Genomic DNA, 23897 nt, shown 5'->3' with positions numbered 1-23897 from the left:
TATTACAAGCGCGGGTCTTCCTTGCACTCTATCTGGTGGATATGCAGGATTAATATGATTCATCATCTGTATTCATCATGTATATTCTTCAATTGGAGAGCATGGATGACTGATGTATTTTTCGGATTTATAGAAAATTCAAACCAAATATCGCAAACTCATACTGTTACAAGGGTGTGGACTATTAAAAAGAAAAGAACTAACACAACTTTTATTTCATTTTTGGATTTTAAAACGGTAACAAATTAAAAAGAAAAAATATTTGATTTTAAAATATTTTAAATATATAAAAGAAAAGAAATATTGGATAAGTGAAATAACACACGATAAAGAACAGAAAATAATTGGGCCCAAGCCAGAGCGTGGGTGAGGCTGGCCTGGGTCAGCCCACCCGAATTGGGCCCAAGCCAGAGCCGTGGCGGGCACAGCCGAGTTGTGGTGGGAGTTTAGTCCCACCTCGCCAAGCGAGAGGAGCTCGCACCGGTTTAAATACGCGGCTGAGAGCTCTCTCACAAGTTCCTCTCTAAATCATGCATGACAACCTGGTCCCTCTCTGCCCTTGGGGCCTTCTAGGAAGTTCATTCATGCAACACGGGCCTGCATCCTGGCCCAAATGTTGTTGGGTTTCTAGTCGTATGCAGGCCGTGTTCAGTGAGCATACTAGTAGGCCGGCATTTTTTCATTTTCATTTTCATTTTTGCATATGTCACAAGTCAATATTTTTTACCTTCTTCAAATAACCCCCTATCTCCTATCCATTTTTATACATGCTCACTTACATGTAATACACATGAGTGTTCTGTGAGACTAGTAGTAGGCGGGCATTTTTCAACTTTTTATTTTATTTTTTGCATATGTCTCAAGTCAATATTTTTACCTTCTTCAAATAACCTCCTATAAATCACCTCTAATTTTACACACTTGATATGTTGCACAAATAACCTCCTGTAGAACAAATTTGGGGTGATTTGGATGTGGTGGAAAAAATCACATTTTCTACAAAAAACTGGCTTAAGTGAGACCAAATGGTCCCTCGTGTTTAAGCGTGATTTTTTCGACCTTCTCTTAATCACCTATAATTTTACACACTTGATATGTTGCACAAACATAGCTAGTTTTTCAAGGTTTTACAATTTTTTTAATTTTTTTGAATTTATTCTGCCCTATAGACTGACTGACCAAAACATCGGTCTACACCTTAAGGGGGACTTGTAAGATACATTTTTTCCAAATTTCTTTCATAAATATGCTTGGCACATCTATTTGAGCATTTAGAACAAATTTGGGGTGATCTGGAGGTGGTGGAAAAACCACATTTTCTACAAAAACTGGATTAAGTGAGACCAAATGGTCCCTCGTGTTTAAGCGTGATTTTTTCGACCTTCTCTAAATCACATATAATTTTGCACACTTGATATGTTGCACAAACATAGCTAGGTTTTCAAGGTTTTACAATTTTTTAATTTTTTTCAATTTATTCTGCCCTCTAGACTGACTGATCAAACCATTTGGTCTTAACTTAAGCCAGTTTTTGAACAAAGGTGATTTTTTCCACCACCTCCAAATCACCCAAAATTTCTTTTACACGGTGACCAACATGTGCCAAACATGTCTATGAAAGAAAATTTGGAAAAAAGTATTTTACAATGCCCCCTTGAGGTATAGACCGATGTTTTGATCAGTCAGTCTAGAGGGCAGTATAAATTCAAAAAAATATAAAACCTTGGAAACCTAGCTTTGTTTGTGCAAGAGATCATGTGTGCAAAAATTGAGGTGATTTGGAGGTGGTCGAAAAAATCACCGCATTTCGGAGGGACCATTTGGTCTAACTTAAGCCAGTTTTCGAACAAAAGTGATTTTTTCCACCACTTCCAAATCACCCAAATTTTCCTTTACATGGTGACCTACTTGTGCCAAACATGGCTATGAAAGAAAATTTGGAAACCATATATTTTACAATGCCCCCTTGAGGTATAGACCGATGTTTTGACCAGTCAGTTTAGAGGGCAGTATAAATAGAAAACAATTCAAAAAATAATATAAAACCTTGGAAACCTAGCTTTGTTTGTGCAATAGATCGTGTGTGCAAAAATTTAGGTGATTTGGAGGTGGTCCCTCCGGAATGCGGTGATTTGGAGGTGGTGGAAAAAATCACCTTTTCTCGTGCCAGGACTTAACATTTTTAGTCCCACCTCGCCCCCCCCCCCAGCAAGTCCTGCTCCTGCTTAAATATCTTCATCTATTTGATTATTACAAGCGTTGGTCTTCCTTGCACTCTACATGGAGGATATGTAGGATGAGTATGATTCATCATCTGTATTCATCCTGTATATTCTTCAATTGGAGAGCATGGATGACTAATGTATTTTTCAGATTTATCGGCTTTTATTTTGTTTTCGGGAGCGAAATATAATTCCTCCATTACAACTATTTCTAAATTGTACCGTGCAACATAAACAAGCTACACGCTGGCCACGAAGAAACCATGATTCTTGAGGTTGCACTTCAAAAACTCACATATAAAATGAAAAAAAATATCCCAAACTCATACTGTTACAAGGGAGTGGGCAACCAAATAGCTGAGTCATACATTATGAGGAAGTCACTAACTGACGGAATGAAGTATTTTAGAGAAAAGGTCACACGATACTAGACATAGACAACAATGCACACGCCAACATCAGGTTGATCATCGACGTACTTGTTGTCCGACCGTGCGCACAATGTTGTAGCTATCATAGTTCTGCTTTGAGATCCTACACGTAAGGATATTATTAATGCCATGGAATATATTTAGACACATTAAAACATTAAATTATGGCATATTATGTACCTCTGTCAATTTGGCGCACGTACGTCGATTGTGACCATCTGCCTCATGACAATAGCTACATCTACCCATTGTTCTTGTTTTCTTCGTATTTGCATGTAGCCTTTTCTTCGGAGCACCTCGGCCTGGCACATGCACGGGATCCAGAACCTTTTCGAAACCTTCACCATCAAGGTTAGCCGGTTGTGGCATCAACGGGCCAAACCTAATGTAGTTACCCTGAGCATTAGTTGATCCCTTGCTATCAGCTTGTTCACTTGTTGATCCCTTGCAAACATCTTGTCCTTCCAAAACCCTTTTTAGATGCTGAAACGCCTCATCAGAGTGGCATGCCTTAAAACATGATGCGGGACTAAAATTCCTTAGCTTACGGTACCTTTGTAGGGCTGCAGAGTATGCATACATCTCGCTCTTTCTGGTCGGTGCGAATGCACATTTTGCACTCATTGTCCACCTAGTGGGAACACAACACCTGGGCAGTGTTTTTCTTGTAACATTCCCAATATGTAAAATATGTGGGAACATGGTGTGCCTGCGCATTCCAATTTGCGGCAAGAACAACTGATACTGCGAAGCAGACCTTCCATCGACTCCGTGCGCACTTCGATCTTTTTATCCATTCTTTCCTTCTTAGACACAACGTATGCGGTAACTTCTGCTGCATCAAGTACCTCTCTGATCTCACATTTTTTTTGACAGCATCTATGCTCCATAAGACCAACTTAAACACAGCAGGAGTGAAAACTTTTGCGGCGTGTTTCTCAAGAACTGAAGCATTTTCCTGGCCTCGACGTCTTGGAGATCCTCGTTCAAGCGTCGCGACGCAAGGCAACGCTCATAGTGCTCTAGCATTTGAAACAACGTCATCTTAGCCTCAAAATGCGTATGTAGCACCGAGTTTAAACTCTCACTCCGCTGATTGCTGCTCAATCCTAGGAAACAACGGCCCTCAAGATATGGAGCACACCACATTTTTCTCATCTTATACATCTGATGCAGCCAGGGGTCCTCACTTTTTAATTTATTCCGTTGTAAGAAGTGTAACCATTTTCTCTCATGCTCTTCAATGGAAGATGTATCATATATGAAAGATCTGAATTCCTCCTTTACCGCGTCATCATGTAGATGGCGTACAATGTTCTGCTGAATGTGCCATATACAGAGCCTATGGTTTGAGTCAAGCCACACCACCCTGATCGCTCTCTGCATTGCAAGGTCCCCATCCGTGATCACAGATATAGGATGCTTTTGTCCCATAGCATCAGAAAAGGTCCGCAACATCCACTCGTATGCCTGGCTTGTTTCATGTGAAATGATACCACATGCAAAAATAACGGTGTTGCAGTGGTGATTCAACCTGACAAACGGCACAAATGGCAGATTGTACTTATTGGTTCTGTATGTGCTATCAAAAACAATAACGTCTCCGAAAGCCTCGTAGTCAAGTCGGGATTGACTATCACACCAGAACAGACCCTTCAGATGGCCAGCTTCATCAACCAAGTACCTGAAGAAAAAATCTGAATCTCGCTCTTGCCCCGCCACCATGTGATTGATCACCGTTTGAGCATCCCCGGAAGAAATTGTTTCCTGCTTGTTAGCATGGAAGAAATTGTAAATGTCCCTCATAATGCATCCAACCTCATCATATCCACTGTATTGCATGCACATAATATCCATAATATAGTGTTGTCTGATCCCAGATTTTTCCATGTCTGCAATGTCCGCTTTCTGCTCATCGCTAATTCTTCTGTGTGAATGCAAAATACACGACAGATCCCGTGGGCCTAGAGGATGGTTGTGTTCATCGATGAAATCCTTCACAAACCACTGACATGTTTCCTCCTGTCTTGCAATCACTAATTTAGCTTTACACCCTACACGGGTTATACTCCGTGGCCTCCTCTTTCTATCTTCCATCTTCCTCTTTATGTGCTTCTCTTCACGAACCCCTTCACGACTACACACAAATTTTCTTAAAATTATATGGCAGTTGGATCCATCCCACTCGACATAGCTTCTCCGGACACTAAAACCTTTCTCAAGACCATATTTGTTATAGAATGTATAACCTTCATCCTCACATTTAAACATCTTGTTGGCAATATGATAGTACTCCATCATTGACTCATGACTTACATCCGCCATGTCTTCCTGCATCACAGTTCAGACGAATAAAAATCTGAAAGGACAAACATAAATGTATGCAAAACCCAGTACGAAATCTTGCGTGGAATTTTAAACTTTGCTCCTTGTACATGTTATGGCAAGCGATCATAAACGTCCATAAACTGGGTCCCCCATAAACTAGTGAAGTGACCATCGATGATGAAAAATTCTAAATTGAATTCCATGCACTAGGGAAACCTAAACCGATGATGACTAAACAAATCTAAGTAGGAAGTGCAGGCTACGAAACAAAGTAAGTTTATGGCGATATCTCCCGCAGGCATTGATATCTCCTGCTGCATCAAGAAAAACAAGCCTACTTTCAGAACAAGCATTGATATCTCCCGGCGGCCTAACCGAGGGGCCAACCGCAGATTATAGATCCATCTACGAGGAAGTTGGAGTTCCTGCCAAGAGTCACTTCCAACGGGCCAATCAAACAGGGAGGAGTTGAGATTCGGGCGATTCGTACCTTAGGATGCAAACCCGAAAGCGATGTGATCGGCGGGGCGAGTTCCTATAGCGCCGCCGTCGTCGCCGCCGACACTGCCGCCGCAGATGTCGCGCCTTAATCTTCTTGCTGCCGCCGGGCACGTTGTTTATAGTGAAGGGGACGAGGTGGAGGACGAGGACGAAGCCGACGACGGTGTTGGTTCCTCTCGCCGGGCTCGTCGGACAGAAGGAAGAGGACGAGAACGAGGACTGGATCTAGACGTCGTGGACGTGATCGGTTCAAAACATAATATTTTACCCTGGACCATTATGCCCTTCTCTGATTAAACTAATTAGGTTAATTCATTTTTAATCCCCCACCAGATCGGACGGCTAATAAAAATCGAAGGGGTAAATACTCAAAAGTACTCCCGGTACTGCCACAATCGCCATAAAGGAGCTCCAAGGATGAATCCACTATTCGCCTCCACCTGCGCCTCATGAGAAGGAAGATCCGTATCTTTGTCAAAATGCTTACCGGCAAAACCACTGTCCTTGTTGTTGAAAACTTGGATACCGTCCGTTGTGTCAAGGGCAAGATTCGTGATGTATGGGGTGTTCCCGTGGGACTCCAGAGAATACTCTATCACGGAAAACTCTCCGCACCATGGATGACTATGCCATCAAGGATGATGACACGTTTCAACTCGTGCTCCGCCTCCTATGTGGGCATGTGGCATTCGATGCCCCACCATGAGTACCTAACACAAGACTGCTAATTAACCTAGTTTTCTTGATATTCTTCATTTGTTCTCGAAACCTGTTCCATATATATGGCATTTCTTGTTTTTTTTTGCGGGTCATATATCATATATGGCATTTCTTGAGTACCGTAGTTTTCTTTGTTCCTTTGATTTGAGGACGTCTAGTCCTGTGGTGCAGACCGGTGATTACCAAAGCATAAGAGTGCGTTCCAAAGTATTTACCATCACTTCTGCTTCGGTACACCCTCTATAAACACAAGGACGGCTCAGATTGTGTGGCTTTTGTCCCCGTGGGTCAGAACCGAGATATCAAGAAAGTTTTCAAGGACTTACTCTATGGCCTTGACAATGAAAAGTTCAGTGACATTCATAATACAACACGGGATGAAAATCTACTCATCAAGCAAATCAGTGATTACCTTGTGGATAAGAGGTATGCATCACGTAGGGCTTGTGTCCTTTTGTATATATTTTGGAAATGTGTGAAGTAGTGAGATGTATACTGAATTTCATATCTTCATTCCTTGTTTGTTATACTTTTATATCTGTAGTAGTTTTGTTCTTTTTTAGCAAATTCTACTTCTTTCTTTTTGCGCACACGCCTTATTTTTGTTATTCATGTATACTTTTAAGCAATTTCTGTTGCATTTTTTTAATATTTTTGCATGCATATCCTTGGTGGTTATATAAGCCTTTGGTTTGCTTTAGTACCTTACAGTTTATCCTTGTTACAAACTTCAGTTGCATATAGATGACTTGCCAATTAATGATATCAAAATATTTGGCATAGGTACCTCATCGTAATCGATGATATATGGGAAGAAGAAATATGGAGATGTATAAATTGTGCTTTGTATAAAAACAAACTCCATAGTCGGGTACTCACAACAACCCGAAATGTGAGTGTGTCTGAAGCATGTCTCTCTTCCAGTGATGACATAATTCACAAAATGAAACATCTTTCTGATGAAGACTCGCAGATACTCTTTCACTAGTAGAAAAGGGGGCTTTTGTCCCGGTTGGTAAGGGCCTTTAGTCCCGGTTTTTGAACCGGGACTAAAGGGTCGTTACTAATGCCTCCCCCTTTAGTCCCGGTTCGTGTTACACGAACCGGGACTAAAGGCCGTCCACGTGGACGGAGCCTGGAGCTCCACCTGACTAAAGGAAATTTTATGATGTTTTTTTTTTGAAAAAAAATTTTGCGAATTTTTTTTAAATTTTTTTTATTTTCAAATTTCTGAATTATTTTAACCTCTAATCTCTAATCACCACCCCTCATCACTGCTCAATTTATCCTCTAATCTCTAATCACCCCTCATCATTCCAAATCATCTAACTTCCCGGACGGTCACCCATCCTCTCACTACTTCATCCTGAGCACGCTTAACTTCCGGGTTCTATTCTCCCTCGTTTCCAAGTCTGCACTTGTTGTTTTCCTGACAATAGTAAGATGTCAATTCTATTAACCCTCAGGAATTTAGCTTGAGCATGAAGTGACACATTTCACTGTTTGAGTTTGAAACTATTGTTTTAAAAAACAATAATTATTTAGTAACACTAATATTTCTGGAATAATTAGTTTGACCACAGTTTGACCACAGTTTGACCAGATTTGACCAAAATTCAAAAAAACTGAAATAATTATTTAGTAACACTAATATTCTAGAATAATTAGTTTGACCATTGTTTGACCATAGTTTGACCACAATATGAATTTTTTTGAATTTTTTTGCCTCTCTAGATCTTAAAAGCCCCGTATCTTTTTTTCTGTTAGGTTTTTGAGGATTTTGAAAATGTTTACAAGGTTATCCAGTTAAATTCGGATGTAACTTTTCGAGTAGATGATTTTTCATATAAAAAACTTTTTCATCCGAGTTCGTATGCAAAAGTTATGCCCATTTTAAGAAATTCCAGAGAGATTTTGCAAATAAAGTCGAAATTCATATTTGTTAATTTTCCCAACAACTAGACCACATATCACATGGGGAAACTTCTTTTATTTTATTTTTTTGACATATCCATCATTTTCTTTTGTTTTTTCTAAAACTGAAAAGGCGGTCAGGGGGGTAGAGTTTGATGGGCCCTTTAGTACCGGTTCGTGCCATGAACCGGTACTAATGCCTCCAAGCCCATTAGTACCGGTTGGTGGCACCAACCGGGACTAAAGGTCCTTTAGTCCCGGTTGGTGCCACGAACCGGGACTAAAGGAATCGCATCCTTTAGTCCCGGTTCGTGGCACCAACCGGGACTAAAGGGCCCAGGTGAACCGGGACTAATGCCTTAGCCGCACATTGGTCCCGGTTCGTGACTGAACCGGGACTAATGTGAATATTGCCCTGTGACGAAAGCCCTGTTTTGTACTAGTGTTTCATAGAAGAATATTTGAAAGCGAGGAGAAATGTCCAGAAGATTTGCAAGTAGTATCAAGAGAGATATTGAAGAAATGTCGGGGTGTACCATTAGCCATCATTATAATAGCTAGCCTTCTAGTCAGTAACCAAAGGATAAAGCAGAAAGAAGAATGGATGCATGTGCATAGTTCGATGGGCCGTGGAGTTACAGAAGGTGGTATTGTGAAGGACATGAAGAGGATATTATCACTCGGCTATTATGATTTGCCTGCGCATCTAAAGACTTGTTTGTTATACCTAAGCATCTTTCCTGAAGACCTTGAGATTAAGAGAGATTGGCTGATATGGAGGTGGCTTGCCGAAGGTTTTATCCAGCGTGACAAAAAAGAAAGCGAACTCATGAATAGAAGCTTGCTCCAGCCAGCGTATATCAATAAGGAAGGGACAGTAGTAACTTTCCGTATACATGATATGGTTCTTGATCTTATATGCTCATTGTCAAGTGAAGAGAATTTTATCTCCATATTGTATAATGATGAGTGGCATGCACCTAATCTGCAAAGGAAATTCCGCAGGTTATCACTTCATAATATCAAGGCAAAGGTTCAGAACCATCAGTTTGAGAGCACTAGCCTGTCAAAAGTGAGGACCTTTGCTGTTTTCTCTCCCGTTACCTGTGATTGGTTGCCATCTCTCTCAAGCTTCCAATTTTTACGTGTGCTGGACCTTGGAAATTGTGGCGGGCATGAAAGTAGCTCTGGTATCAGCCTCAAGTATCTAGGGAATTTAATTCACCTAAGATACCTAAGGCTATATAATGCAGATGTTCGTGAACTCCCGGTGGACATAAACAAGTTGCAGCTTTTGTAGACCCTGGATATACAACGTACTAGAATAGAAGAATTACCTGCAAGTGTTGTTCAGCTAAGAAATTTGTTATGCCTATGTTTCGACTTGTCCGAGCGAGTGTTCTTCAGTTTAGGGAGCCTGACTTCCCTCGAAGTGCTGAAAACTGTTAGGTTACCCTCATATCCTCACCTTTTTAAAGAGCTGGGCCATCTGACAGAGCTTAGGACGCTCTATATTATCTGTGATGGGATGGACAAGGATCTGAGCAACATATTAGCCGAGTCTCTAGGCAACCTGCAGAAACTGCAAAATCTGAATATTGGTAATGGTGGCAGCGTGATAGATCGCATGCGTGAAATTTGGGTGCCTCCTCCACACCTCCGTAGTTTTGAGTCATGGCACGGGTTGTTCTTGAGACTTCCAAAGTGGGTCAATTCAAGGTCGCTTCCTCACCTCTCCACCCTGAGAATAGAGGTGGAAGAACTGCAAGCGGATGACTTTCAGATCATTGGGATGCTGCCTGCTCTTCGGTGTCTGGAGCTGGGTGCGCACCGCCTGATGGAAACGTTGGTTGTGAGCGCCGACGCATTCCCATATGCGACAAGCTGCAAGTTCGAAAGGTTTCTGTCGCCACCGAGCCTTTTTCCACCTGGAGCTATGTCAAGGGTTGAGCACCTTCAGTTCGAGGTCTCTGCGCCGTCGATCGCAAATGGTGAGCTTGACTGTGGCCTGGGCCATCTCCCTTCTCTCGAGTATGTCAAGGTTATTCTGCGGATTGGGAAGTCCAGTGTTGAAGACAAAGAGACAGCCAAGGCTTGGCTGAGGCGCGCAGCAGAAGCCCATCCAAACTGTCCCACCATTGAATTCGAGTTATTAATAGCGAGAGGTGATCAGCGCCTCTGAATGTCATCCGCTTAAGGTTCGGTCTACTCATCTGAGCAACAATGGATTATCTTTTCCTGAATATATGCTCGTTACCATGTTTGTCTGACTTTCCCTCTTACTTTCCCAATTTCAGGCCTTCAGTGATTTCATCAGTTGCAGTGGATGCTGCTGTTCTAGCATTTCAATAGGCAACTGGAGGTAGCAGCATCTCCTTTGATTCGTGTCCAAGTTACCAGGGCTCATTCTCTCCAACGTATGTTGGGATTCTGTCTTTTTCTAGACGGAGGCTTCCCTGTGTTGTTCATGATGAACTATTTATTTTGCCTGCATATATGCTTTCAGCAATGCAGTACTCATGTCCTTTATTCAGTCAAGACTCAGTACAAGTTAATGTTGCATTCAGTTGGCACTATTTGTAACAGTACCTCCTCTACGTTTTAGTTTCTTTATTATTTCCTTGTTCACATAGAACATTGTTTTGTTTCTATTGGCCTGTTAATGAAGAGTTGATTGAACTCGGCCTGTTGGCTTGTTTTGCTTTGCTTGGCACTAGCTTATTCAGTCAAGACTCATAAAATAAAAGAATAGTTGATTAAACTCCTGTCGAAGGTCCAGATTTACTTCGAGCTCGTGCTTGTTCCTGGGTGTTTACATGTGCATGTGTTACGCCACAGAGCATAGATTTGTGTCAACTGTTCATAGCGATGGTGCATGCATACCACCACTATTGATCTTCATGCCTCAAGGTTACTACACAAGTGCAAAACCGATGACTAAAATGTAAGAAATTTTGTAGCATTCTGTATGCAAAAGCCCACAACAGCCGACCACCGCTCACCCGCTCCTGTTTCGCATAACATCAACAGTTGCAATTGCTCCCTCTGTTTCGGTTGGTTTGGAACATATTTTCTAGATTATCAATTGGAGTGATGAAATCAATTCAATGGTATGGTTCGTGTGACATATAATAGATATTGGGAGGGTAGTACTAATTAATCAGGAGCTCAAGAATTGGGCCATCAGGCAGTGCTCACAAGAGGAGAGTGCAACCCAATGCAGAGGAATTCGAGAGCAACATATATGGCTATGCTGCTTTCGCAACCAACTGGTAGGAAGTATGTTAATTCCGATCGGAGTTGGAGCCGCTTGTCGCACAACCCGGGGGGAGGATTTGGCATTGTTTGTTGCAGAGCAGCCCAAGGCCGCCAGGGAACCAGTTTTACTTGAGTTGAGGAGAGACGTGAGAAGTAATTCTGAATCTATGCTATCACGTCACTGGTGTTCCTTTGGAGTTGGTTCAGTTTTAGGTTGCCACTTATCATAAGCAGTTACTAGTGTAGCTTCTCAACATACTTAACCAAGTTTGGATTTGTCATCCATTTGGAAGAGATTTGCTAGGAGTAGCAGCCAAGGAGTGCTCTTGTTTGGTGCTCGGAATTCAGTGGATGGTGTGGTGTGGAGCTCTCTACAGGCAACGGCCACAAGCATTTTCCCTTACCAGGGATGTCGCAGCTGTAGCGGCCTTCAATTAAGCGAGTTTTGAGGAGAGGGGAATGTTAGAAATACCGAGGAATATCACTTGGGATGCTGGCATTCGCCTCGGTTAGTGCTCCATCAGTAAACTTTTGAGCAACTTGTGCTTGCCAGCTTTTCCTAAGCACACAAAGGTTTTGCCAATATTCAAAGATACAGTAAGCCATAAGTTGTTTGCTGAAGTTTAACTGCTTGTCAGCCTGTTGCTTCCATGCCTGTATATGTTCTTCATCTCTCACGAAGAAATGTATTTGTGCTGCAGATCTACAGGAATCAGTGACACATTTTGTTGCAGACGGTTCGCAAATCAGATGTAGAGGCAGGTACCGGCACAAACTGAAAATGGAAAAAGAGAATGGGATGATATTATTCATTCAGATGATTGCCTCGATTTATGTTGGAAGCAAGGATACCACTATTGATCTTCATGCTACAGTAATATTTTAGAGAAGCCCTGCTGGAAATGTACCGCTCAAATATCTCAAGGTTATACTTGTAGACTAGTGCAAAGCTGATGAATTCCTTCGGTTCCAAATTTCCATTCCAAATTAATCGATCTTCTTGGTTTATCCTAGGTCAAACTTCTTTAAGTGGCTCAAAATTTCCGTCAGGATCCAGTTTTTGTGTGGCTGCTGTCTCTGACCGAAGGAGAAGGGGAATACCAAAACAACTTGAATGTTGCTAGTGTACTGAAACTGAATGCGCGCATCATCTTTATCTTTGAGTGCAGACTACGTAGCTGGAGTAATACTTTGTGGGACGATGTGCATTGAAAAACAGAACACCGATGTTAAGGCAGGGTATGGTCTGTATGTTGCTTAAAATGTTGACAACCTGAAGTAAGCAGCATATATACATTCATGTATGTGAATAACTGAATATGTTAGAAACCTGAAAAACATTGAAGCTTGATCATATTGAGGTTCTGCCTTTCGTGCTGATCTAACAAGAATGAACTTATGGTTTTACTGAGATTTGATGAATTCTGAAGCAATGCGATCATTCGTGTTGGTCAGGTTGCTCCATTGACCATTCCACACTGAACTTGAAGCACTGTGTGAGAAAGGACGAAGGAGCAGCACTCCAGTAGCTCACAAGCAAGGGAGTGAATACAATCTGAATTCTGAGCTAGCTGACCGCTGTGATCAGTGCAATGGCCCGGACAGAAGGGAGGACCACAGGTTTTATATATTTATAACAAGAAAAATAGTTAAGTAAGTCATATATTTAAATAAAAGAGGGAAAATCCTTTTTTTGGAAAGAAATATGCATGAGGAAAACTCTATAAAAAATCAGGACAATTATAAAACAAAAAAACATGACAATTCGGATACTAAATAGAATATTCTAGAAAGGGCTACAAACCAAAAATGACATAAATATTGTACAAATCTTTACCTAATCTCTACCTAATAATAATAAAGGGGCTATTGCTTCTGGCGGTATGTCACGGAAATTGCCCCCAGAGTTGCCTATAAATTACCCACTCTGCCACCCGTAAGTGAAGAAAAATGATTCGATTTTATTTCAAGATCACCACGGAGTACGGTTCTTATACCGTGATATCTTCATATTTCACAAGCACGAAAGCGCCCCAATGATTAAGCACTCAACCTTCCACGCTCGAGACCTGGTTTGATCCCTAGGTCTACCCACCTTTTTTCTCGCCTTTTCTCACCTCGCTGCACGAGCTCATGGGCTGGCCCATGCGCGCTGTGTGACGCCCTTTTTTCCATTTTGTAGTTTGCTTTTTCTATTCTCATTTGTTTTTTATTTTTCGTTCTTTAAATTATTTCAGGATTTTGAAAAATTCCAAATTTTTAAAAGTTGCAAGTTTTTTAAAAAAGGTCATAATATGTTCGTCAATTAAAAAAATACTCGGGGAACTGTAAAATGTTTGTCATTTTAAAAAGCTGTCCACATATTATAAAAAATCATTATTTCCAAAAAAATCTCGTGAAAAATTAAATTTTCATGATTTTCTAAAATGGTCGTGCATTCCAATCATATCCAGGAATTTGAAAAAAATGTCCATGAAATTTGAAAAATACAATCTTGAATGATTTGGAAAAAATGGTCGGGAATACAATAATGTTCATGATTTTGAAAAAAATGATCGCATATTCAAAACATATTCGTGAATCTGAAAAACTGTCCATGAAATTTTAGAAGATGTTCACAAAAAATTCAAAAACATATCACGAATTTCAAAATTTGTTCCCCTATTTTTTTAAAAGCTCATGAATTCAAAAAATGTTTGTTGAGTCAAAAACTGTTCATGAATTTGAAAACTGCTCATGCATTTCAAAAAATGTCTTCCCAACCTAACAAATGTTCGTAGTAGGCATTCATGAAGTCTTTTATGTCTAGGATTTGATTACTTTTTGGGAAGTCTTTATATGTCTAGGTGTTGGTAGTAGTTTGTGCTCGATGAATTTGCTTTTAGAGTTTTAAGCATTCCCTTGCGCAGCATGATGACAAGTGCTCCATGCAGTGGGAAGCTCATAGCCTTAGGATTTATCACGTCGAATGCATTGTCATCATGTGGACATCGGGGCCGTTATCAGCGACTGTGAGGGTGGGAAGAAAGATAAATGGCAAAACGGTGGACCACCATGCTAAATAGAGGATGCTCATATGTTAGGGTATTGAGACATACTTATTTGGCTAGGGCGTAATATTTTTGTCTCTCGTTGCAACGCACGGGCATGTTTCTATAATAAATCGGCTAACTCTTCTGGTCGTACGTCAGTGTCATTTTTGCAAAAAAAAATTCCTCTGTTTCTGAGAATTCAACCCGCGGTCCTATTTTAAGTGAGAATGAATCATTTTTCGCATTTTACACAAACCCCCTAATGTTTATCCTAATTAGCCCGACATCCATACTTGAATCACAACGAATCGTTATTTCGCAGTTTTACATACCTTATGCGTTAATCACCCCGAAGTGTATTAAGAATAAATATTTCCTTTTAAAATAACCATATATTTTAAACTGTAACTTCAATTTTAACATGTTATATACGAAGATTGATTAAAAATTGTGGAGAATATGAATATGATGTTATTTTACATGTCAATCATCTTTAAATTCGGTTTAGGGATAGATTTCAATGCTTTAAAAATATTCATATCTTTTAAATTATAATTCCAAGTTTAGCATGTTATATATGAAAAATGATTAAAAAATATGTATAATATTAATATGACGTATTTTTACCAGCTAACCATTTTAAAATATTATTTAGCTACATATTCAAATTCTTTAAAAATATATTTATATCTTTTAAATCCTAACTTTAATTTTAACATGTTATATTTTTATTTTTTATTTTTAGAAAATGAGGATTACCCATGGCCTTTGCATCTGGGCATTATTAATTATTCATAAAGACCTTACAAAGGAGTACATCAGCTAATCTGAAGCCATCATCTTAGCAGCAACTGTCGCTACTCCTATCCACTTGATTAAGGGGTGCCGATAGTCCGAGTCTAATACCAAATAGATATCACACCAAAGCGTAACATCTAAAGCCGGAGGCCTCAACCAAGCCATATACTGGGTATGGGGTACAAACCGGTCCGACGTACTCTCATGTGTCGTCGCCGCCGTCTTCTCCACCAACCATCTTCAGAGCAGAAACTAACGCACTGACCTTGTCAGGCCTCTTTGCCATTGACGCCACCACGACGTCAGACAGCATCCTCCTCCTGCACGAGTTCATCTTCGTGCATCGGATGCCGAGTCTCCACTGTGCCATGCTGCCGAAATCCGCCGCCATCAATGTGTAAGATGAAGCACCGCTCCATCAAAGAAGCCGTCCACTGGTCCCTCAAACCTGTGTACACCTCAATTGATTAGAAAATGTGTACAATCTAAATATGATGTTTGTTTCACATGTGGTTTTTTTTCTCCCGTTACAATGTATGGGCTCTTTTGCTAGTATTAGGGAAACATGATCAAGTTTGGAATATATTGTTGTACTGTGTCCAAGTTTTCTACATACTTAATTCTGAAGTTCCCTAGCTTTTTTGTCGACAATGTTGGTCTTGTACAACTCGGTTTCCTACTTATGTCCCAGTTTTGATTTGTTTACTTGATAAGAGCATCTACAATCGGGCACCTCAAACCCGCCCCATATGCTCGGGCGGGCCGCCCGGTCACGTTTTTTAACCCAGATGGCCCCCTCGAACAGCCCTCAAACGATCGGACTGACCAGCACCCCTCATATCCAACCCAAATATGGGACGGATATGGGGGCGCCCGGGCACGCCCGCCACGTCGGATCCGAGAGCCCGGCCCCACCTCAAATTGCATCAAGTTCACCCCCCAGAGCTATCGGATCCATTTGATCTCTCATCTCTTCTTCCTCCTCCGCGTTGTCCGGCTCGCAGCTCCGTCGCCACGGCACTCCACAGCCGTCCCTAGCCTCTGCGCCGGCAGCTCCGGCAGAGCAGTCCTCTCTCCCGTCTTCGCCGCGGGAGACGTCGTCTCTAGCCCGGATGCCACCGCAGTACGTCCGGCAACTCTCTGGCTCTGCCTGGCGCTTGATGTGTTTGACACATTGTCTTTTTTTTTGTAATTTTGTTAGGGAAAAGGATGGATTCTGATGCTTCCTCGGATGAGGAGTATGGACCCACAGAGCTTGACCAAATGATTGAAGATGAGTTCTTCGATTCCTCAGATTCGGATGAAGAAGTGGACATGATTATGCTCATGAGCATGCAAGAGGAAATGGACCACCAAGTGAAGCATATTCTCAACTTCAAGTACTTGGAGAACAAGTTGAAATCCCGGAAGATCAAGATGTGGCTCAGCTGATGAACTTTCTGCAAATGCATCAGAATCTTCGAGATCAGCAGGTGCACACGCAACTACTCAATGATCTTGTGAAACACATGTGGATGGCAAGCAAGAAGCCAATGCTTGAGTTTGTCACTTAAAATAAATTTTATGTAAACACTATCTATGCTTCGTACCAACATTTCATATTTACGTGCGACATTGGCTTGTATGATTCACGTGCATGTATTTACATGAATTTAAGAGTTCGGATTTAAGATACGTGAATGCCGGAATCAAAATACGAGGGCCACACACGTCGGTTGAAATAGTGATCGCAACTGTTCCAATTGAAGGCTGCTGTCTGCACAGTGCCCAATAATGTACCGATGTGCTGAGTGAATGAGATGAGCACAGCCACAGATCACTCCAGATCCACAACACCACTCCTACTCGGTGCTTCTTTCGTTCGTCTCTGGCTCTCTGCGGCGACTTTTAGCGGTGGTCTCCTCCCAATCGGCGACGGCGACGGCGCCAAAGGTACTCTTCCTCCTCTGCTGTTCAATACATTCAGTTGAGCTCTCGATCTAGTTAGTGCACAGCTCTCTTCTTTTCCTGTTCTGATTTGGATCCGTGATGTGTAGAGTTGGATCTATTGAACACTCTCGCTCAGCAGAGGGATTTGCTAACTGGAGGTGCAGAGTTGCTGTGTAGTGTTGAAGGTGCTCTTCTTCAACTTGTGCCACCTGTGTTTGTTTCCATTACAGCCATATGTGTAGATCCAGAGCAAGGAGAGGGTCAACTCTTGGCCATCTGTTCTCCCCTCCTTAATCTTTTGTTGCTATTTTCATTTAAATTTTTTATAGTGAAAAGGTTAAAATATCAAAGTAAAACGGTTAAAATATGTAGATCAGGGAATTTTTGTAAAGAATAAGAACAAAAAATAAAGCAAAGGGAAAATGGTCAATGGTCAAAGCTTAGTACCTATCCATGTTCTGAGGGGTGCTGCATTTTTTCCTTTTCACTCTGTGACCAACCAAAATCAGATCATGCTTTTCCAAAATCAGATCTCTTGTTGTTTCACTCTTTAGTTTCATTCCATCACGTGTTGTTATTCAATTTATTGGAAAGGTAATGCAATGCATATACATGAGCTCTTACTTTCACAAACCAAAATATCCAGCTTTTGCTCATCCAGTGGTTCTGTGAAAACAGTTAGCTCCTCTGTACAACTTTCTTCCTTTTTAGTCATTTTGATGATTCTGATGTGGATTTATGACGTGCAGAACTGGATCTATTCTCCACTAGTTCATCTTGGGTAGCTGTTGCAAAGGATTCTGCAAATTGGATTTGAAGGAGCTGATATTCAGGGTACACTTCTACTTCTGCTTTGGATAGCCAAAGCGGCAATGCATATGTGCACAGTTTGCTGTTACTCGCACCAACCACCAAGTTCAGGTTTTGCCCATTATGTCTTCTGAAAACCTTTATGTTTGCATTACAGAAGTTCAACCCAAGGACAGTGGTATAGTGGTGCGTAGATCGGGAGCAAAGACAAATAAAGGATTGTGATATGGAGGCTGCTGCTCGGGCATTGACCCCTGTCCTCCGTAAGCTCGGTGAGCTGCTCGCCAGAGAATACAACCTGGAGAACCGAGTAAAGAAAGGTGTACAGTCACTCCTTATAGAGTTGGAGATGATGCACGCCGTACTTCGTGAGGTTGGCAAGGTGCCGCTGTATCAGCTCCAGGAGCCGGTCCGGATTTGGGCTGGCAAGGTGAGAGACCTGTCTTGTGACATGGAAGACGCTGTTGACGACTTCCTGGTGCGTGTTGGTGAGGGTTCAGGCAGTAAGCCAACGGACATGAGGACTCGAGTCAAGAAGTTCCTCAAGAAGACCACCAAACTGTTTGTTAAGGGCAAAGCACTTCATCAAATATGTGATGCCATTGAAGAAGCTCAGGATCTTGCCAAGGAGTTGGCGGACCTACGTAAAAGGTATGAGCTTGACATGTGTAGCACTACCAGCGGTGCTACCATTGACCCTCGTGTGTTAGCTCTACACAAAAATGTAGAGGAGCTTGTTGGGGTTGACCGCACAAGGGATGAGCTTATCAAAACACTGATTTGTGAGGACGGGAGTCCCAAGGAGCAATTGAAGACGATCTCTATTGTTGGTGTTGGTGGGCTAGGCAAGACAACGCTCACCAAAGCAGTCTATGAGAAGATCAAAACCCAATTTGATTGTGTGGCTTTTGTCCTCGTGGGTCAGAACCCAGATATCAAGAAAGTTTTCAAGGACTTACTCTATGGCCTTGACACTGAAAAGTTCAGTGACATTCATAATACAACACGGGATGAAAATCTACTCATCAAGCAAATCAGTGATTACCTTGTGGATAAGAGGTATGCATCACGTAGTGCTTGTGTCCTTTTGTATATATTTCGGAAATGTGTGAAGTAGTGAGATGTATACTGAGTTTCATATCTTCATTCCTTATTTGTTATACTTTTATACTATGTTTTAAAGGCGACGCCTTGCTTTAAGGCGCTGGGGGCGCGCTTCGACGCCTAGGCGCCTAAAGCGGGCATATTTGCAAAGCGCTGGGGGGCGCCTCGACGCCTAGGCGTCGCCTTAGAGACGCCTTTAAAACATAGCTTTTATATCTGTAGTAGTTTTGTTCTTTTTTACCAAATTCTACTTCTTTCTTTTTTGCGCACACGCCTTATTTTTGTTATTCATGTATACTTTTAAGCAATTTCTGTTGCATTTCTTAATATTTTTACATGCATATCCTTAGTGGTTATATAAGCCTATGGTTTGCTTTAGTACCTTACAGTTTATCCTTGTTACAAACTTTAGTTGTATATAGATGACTTGCCAACTAATGATATCAAAATATTTGACATAGGTACCTCATCGTAATCGATGATATATGGGAAGAACAAATATGGAGATGTATAAATTGTGCTTTGTATAAAAACAAACTTCATAGTCGGGTAATCACAACAACCCGCAATATGAGTGTGTCTGAAGCATGTCTCTCTTCCAGTGATGACATGATTCACAAAATGAAACCTCTTTCCGATGAAGAGTCGCAGATACTCTTGCATAGAAGAATATTTCAAAGCGAGGAGAAATGTCCAGAAGATTTGCGAGCAGTATCAAGAGAGATACTGAAGAAATGTGGTGGAGTACCATTAGCCATCATTACAATAGCTAGCCTTCTAGTCAGTAACCAAAGGATAAAGCAGAAAGAAGAATGGATGCATGTGCACAGTTCGATGGGCCGTGGAGTTACAGAAGGTGGTATTGTGAAGGACATGAAGAGGATATTATCACTCAGCTATTATGATTTGCCTTCGCATCTGAAGGCTTGTTTGTTATACCTAAGCATCTTTCCTGAAGACTTTGAGATTAACAGAGATTTGCTGATATGGAGGTGGCTTGCTGAAGGGTTTATCCAATGTGACAAAGATGAAACCAGGCTGTTTGAGATCGGAAAGAGCTACTTCAACGAGCTTATGAACAGGAGCTTGATCCAGCCAGCGGAAACCAATTATGAAGGAACAGTAGTAACTTGCCGTATACATGATATGGTGCTTGACCTTATATGCTCGCTGTCAAGTGAGGAGAATTTTATCTCCATATTGGATAATGCGGAGTGGAATGCACCTAATCCGCAAAGAAAATTTCGCAGGTTATCACTTCATAATATCAAGGCAAAGGTTCAGAACCATCAGATTGAAAGCACTAGCCTGTCAAAAGTGAGGACCTTTGCTGTTTTTTCTCCTGTTACCTGTGATTGGTTGCCATCTCTCTCAAGCTTTCAATTTTTGCGTGTGCTGGATCTTGGAAATTGTGGCAGCCATGAAAGTAGCTCTGGCATCAGCCTCAAGTATGTAGGGAATTTAATTCACCTAAGGTACCTAGGGCTCAAGGATGCAGATGTTCGCGAACTCCCAATGGACATAGGCAAGTTGCAGCTTTTGCAGACACTGGATATAAGAGACACTAGTATAAAAGAATTACCTGCAAGTGTTGTTCAGCTCAGAAATTTGATATGCCTACGTGTCAATTATAGGGTGAGGCCGCCAAAAGGAATGGGGAGCTTGATGTCCCTTGAAGTGCTGGAACAAGTAGGCTTACCCTCATCTCCTCACATTGCGGAAGAGCTGATTCATCTGACAGAGGTTAGGACACTCAGTATTGACTGTGCTAACATGAACGAGGATTTGATTGATATATTAATCAAGTCTCTAGGCAACCTGCACAAATTGCAAAATTTGTCTATTATTTATGGTGGCGGATTGATAGATCGCATGCGTGAAAGCTGGGTGCCCCCTCCAAACCTCCGTAGTTTTTATTCATGGTGTCCCTCTTTTCCTGCGTGGTTCTCGAGACTTCCAAAGTGGGTTAATTCAAGTTCGCTTCCCCACCTCTCCACCATGAAAATAGATGTGGAAGAACTGCAAGGGGATGACATTCGGATCATTGGGATGCTGCCTGCTCTTCGGTTTCTGCGACTTGCTGCAAAACGCGTGATGGGAAGGTTGGTTGTGAGGGCCAATGCATTCCCATCTGCGAGAAGCTGCGTATTCAGAGGGTTTCTGACACCGCCGTGCCTTTTTCCACCTGGAGCTATGCCAAGGGTTCAACGCCTTGACTTCAAGGTCTCTGCGCGGTCGATCGCGAGTGGTCAGGTTGACTGCGGCATGGGCCACCTCCCTTCTCTCGAGCATGTCCGGGTTTCTCTGTGGTGTGAGAATTCCAGCGATGAAGAGATGGAGACAGCCAAGGCTTGGCTGAGGCGCGCAGCAGAAGCCCATCCAAAATGTCCCACCATTCAAATCCATGTCAGCCAAGGCTTGGAAGACCATGAATCCTCTTTCCCTGAATACGCTAGTTATCACATTGTTTAATCTATCCTTCTTACTTCCCCAATTTCAGGGCTTGAACAAAATCCTGGAGTCAGGTACTGTAATTCCATCAGTTGCTGTGAATGTTGTTCCAACATTCCGATAGGCAACAAACAATTCTCTGTGCCGTCGCCCGTCGCAGTCACCAACAATCACTGTACCACCGCAGCTCCCAATAAACGACGGCACAATCCCTCCAACGTATGTTCAGATTCTGGCCTTTGCTAGACGGAGGCCTCCGCATGATTGTTCATGACAAACTACTGTATTTGCTATTCTTTCTGCATATGCTTTCAGAAACTATTTGTCAAGACTCGTACAATAAATGGCTGCCTCTACGTTTATTTGATTGTTCACATACAGCATCGTTTTGTTTCTACTGGCTTATTAATTAAGAGTTGATTGAACTCATGCTGGCTTGTTTTGCTTTGCTTGGCACTTGCTTATTCAGTCAAGGCTCGTACAATGAAAGGCAGTTTGTTCAACTCCTGTTGTAGCTCCAGATTTGCTTCATCCTATTCGTTAAGCTTTCTCTTCTTGCTGCAACTCCTGCTTTCGAGCTCGTGAGAGATAGAGCCACAAACGCTCAGATGTTCATATTGTTCTTCATGCCTCAAGGTTACATACACAAGTGCAAAACTGATGGCTACATGAAACATAAGATAAATTATAAGTAGCATTTTGTATGCAAAAAGCCCACAAAAACAACCAACCACCGCTCACTCGCTCCTTTTTCGCATAACATCAACGGTCGCAATTATTGCCTCTCTTTCGGTTCCTGGAAAATATTTTCTTTCAAGATTATCAATTGTACTAAGAAAATCAATTCAACGGTAGATTATCAATTGGACTAGCAATATCGATTGTCTGTAACTGACAACCAATCTAATGGTATAATTGAGCGAGCCGAGCAGTGGGTTGCTAACAGGATTCCCAAGCTGAAAATCTACAGAGAAATAGACCTACAAAATCCTCACCAAGGAATGAGATCGAGAACTGCTACGAACTGCTTTAGCTTCCTCAGATATTCTTCACAGATGATTGCCTCGGCTTGTTGCAAGCAAATGTGATTAGGTTCGTGATGAACTGGAGTAGTTGTTTTCTCTGCATATGCTTTCAGCAATGCAGTGCCTTAATTCGTTCCTAATTGTACAGCTTGATTTCCTTTCGCCGCTTTAATTAGGACCCCATTTCCTTTTATTCAACGTTATTATGAGGCCCCTCTTCATTTCTGCCTCTACGTTATAATCTCTTCAGTTGCTTGCTCACATCACATGCAGCGTTGTTTTGTTATGATCAGCTTAATGAAGAGCACCTCAGTAGTTGGTTGGACTCCTCCTGTCCTAGCTTCAGATTTGCTTCATGTTGTTCGTTGAGTTTTCTCTTTTATTACTGCAAATGGGTCTATGTGCCGAGCTTCTGTCTCGAGCTTGTGATAGATCCTCCAAGGTGGTAAGGAATGCTGTTCCATCGGGGTAACAGGAAACAATTCTGTGATGGATGAGCAGGCACACAAGAGAGAGTGCAATCCAATTGGTAGGAAGTATGTCCATTCTGATCGAGTTGGACGAGTTGAGGAGCTTCAGTTTCAGGTTCTGAATCTCTGCACGTCACTGGGGTTCCTTTGGAGTTGAATTCAGTTTTTGGTTGGTACGTGTACTTACTTATCGTTGAGTTACCTCCGCCCAACCGCCGGTCGTCCGCGGCGAATCCAACGGCCGGCGGTGACAAAAACGATCAAGGGACCCCAGTTTCAGAAACGGACATACGAGTGCTACAAAAACGATTTCCAGGTGCTCTTGCTCTTGCTTGGGGACAAGCAAGTTCTTCAGAGGGAGGCAATGTGTTACCATGACGTCCGAAGCAGAAACAGAGAATACGCCTTTGACTGACAAGGGAAAGACTCCCCTGGATGCTAGTAGTATATGCCATCGAGTGGCTGAGCGTGTGTGTAGTTGGGCTTGCGGGATTATATATATAATCAGCTGTAAGGAGATTAGTAATTAAGAAACGAAATGAATTAGGTTTGGGGAATCGCTTCTGTGTGGTTCCTCTGCTTATCCACAAAGCGGTGCTTATTATCTTTCCTCACGTCTCGTCTCGGCTACCGCCGGCGGCCACGGGGTGACCAGGCATCACATAATAGATACAGCATCTCTGCATACAGAAATGGTGGTGTGTCTGAATTCTCATATGTCACTCAAATAATGTGACATTCCTTAGCAATCCTCGGCATATACAGGGACCCGGCCCATTTTTATAGTCGGTGGTGGTGTGCCAACTTCGATCACTTTGTCTGAATGAATGAATTAGATGCTCGGGGCCTATTAATTGGAGTAGTAGTCTTTCACCAAGTACATATGCATTTCGCGTGCTGGTTT

At 42.0% G+C, this 23897-nt stretch overlaps 1 protein-coding gene and 1 pseudogene across 4 annotated transcripts in view; both read left to right on the top strand.

The window, feature by feature from the left end:
- The window catches only part of LOC109776181 (disease resistance protein RGA5), a 66851-nt gene extending 44924 nt beyond the window's left edge, over nucleotides 1–21927 (top strand). Inside the window, exons 1-6 of one of the 4 annotated variants that reach the window (XM_073505650.1) lie at nucleotides 16963–17136; nucleotides 17241–17318; nucleotides 17883–17967; nucleotides 18101–19002; nucleotides 19509–21498; nucleotides 21548–21927. In XM_073505650.1, coding sequence (XP_073361751.1) covers nucleotides 18170–19002; nucleotides 19509–21498; nucleotides 21548–21622 — 2898 coding nt within the window. In that variant the 5' untranslated portion in view covers nucleotides 16963–17136; nucleotides 17241–17318; nucleotides 17883–17967; nucleotides 18101–18169 and the 3' untranslated portion in view covers nucleotides 21623–21927. Of the gene's footprint in view, nucleotides 1–16962; nucleotides 17137–17240; nucleotides 17319–17882; nucleotides 17994–18100; nucleotides 19003–19508; nucleotides 21499–21547 lie in introns of those variants that run through there. The other 3 variants (XM_073505651.1, XM_073505653.1, XM_073505652.1) reach the window with 3 other exon arrangements.
- On the top strand, nucleotides 5558–10415 carry LOC123494837 (disease resistance protein RGA5-like; annotated as a pseudogene).
- Nucleotides 21928–23897: the final 1970 nt, after the last annotated feature.

This window comes from Aegilops tauschii, chromosome 7 (assembly GCF_002575655.3).
Source record: "Aegilops tauschii subsp. strangulata cultivar AL8/78 chromosome 7, Aet v6.0, whole genome shotgun sequence".
Lineage (NCBI taxonomy): Eukaryota > Viridiplantae > Streptophyta > Magnoliopsida > Poales > Poaceae > Aegilops > Aegilops tauschii.
The sequence above is the reverse complement of the archived record's forward strand: the minus strand, read 5'-3'. Positions and strand labels throughout refer to the sequence as shown.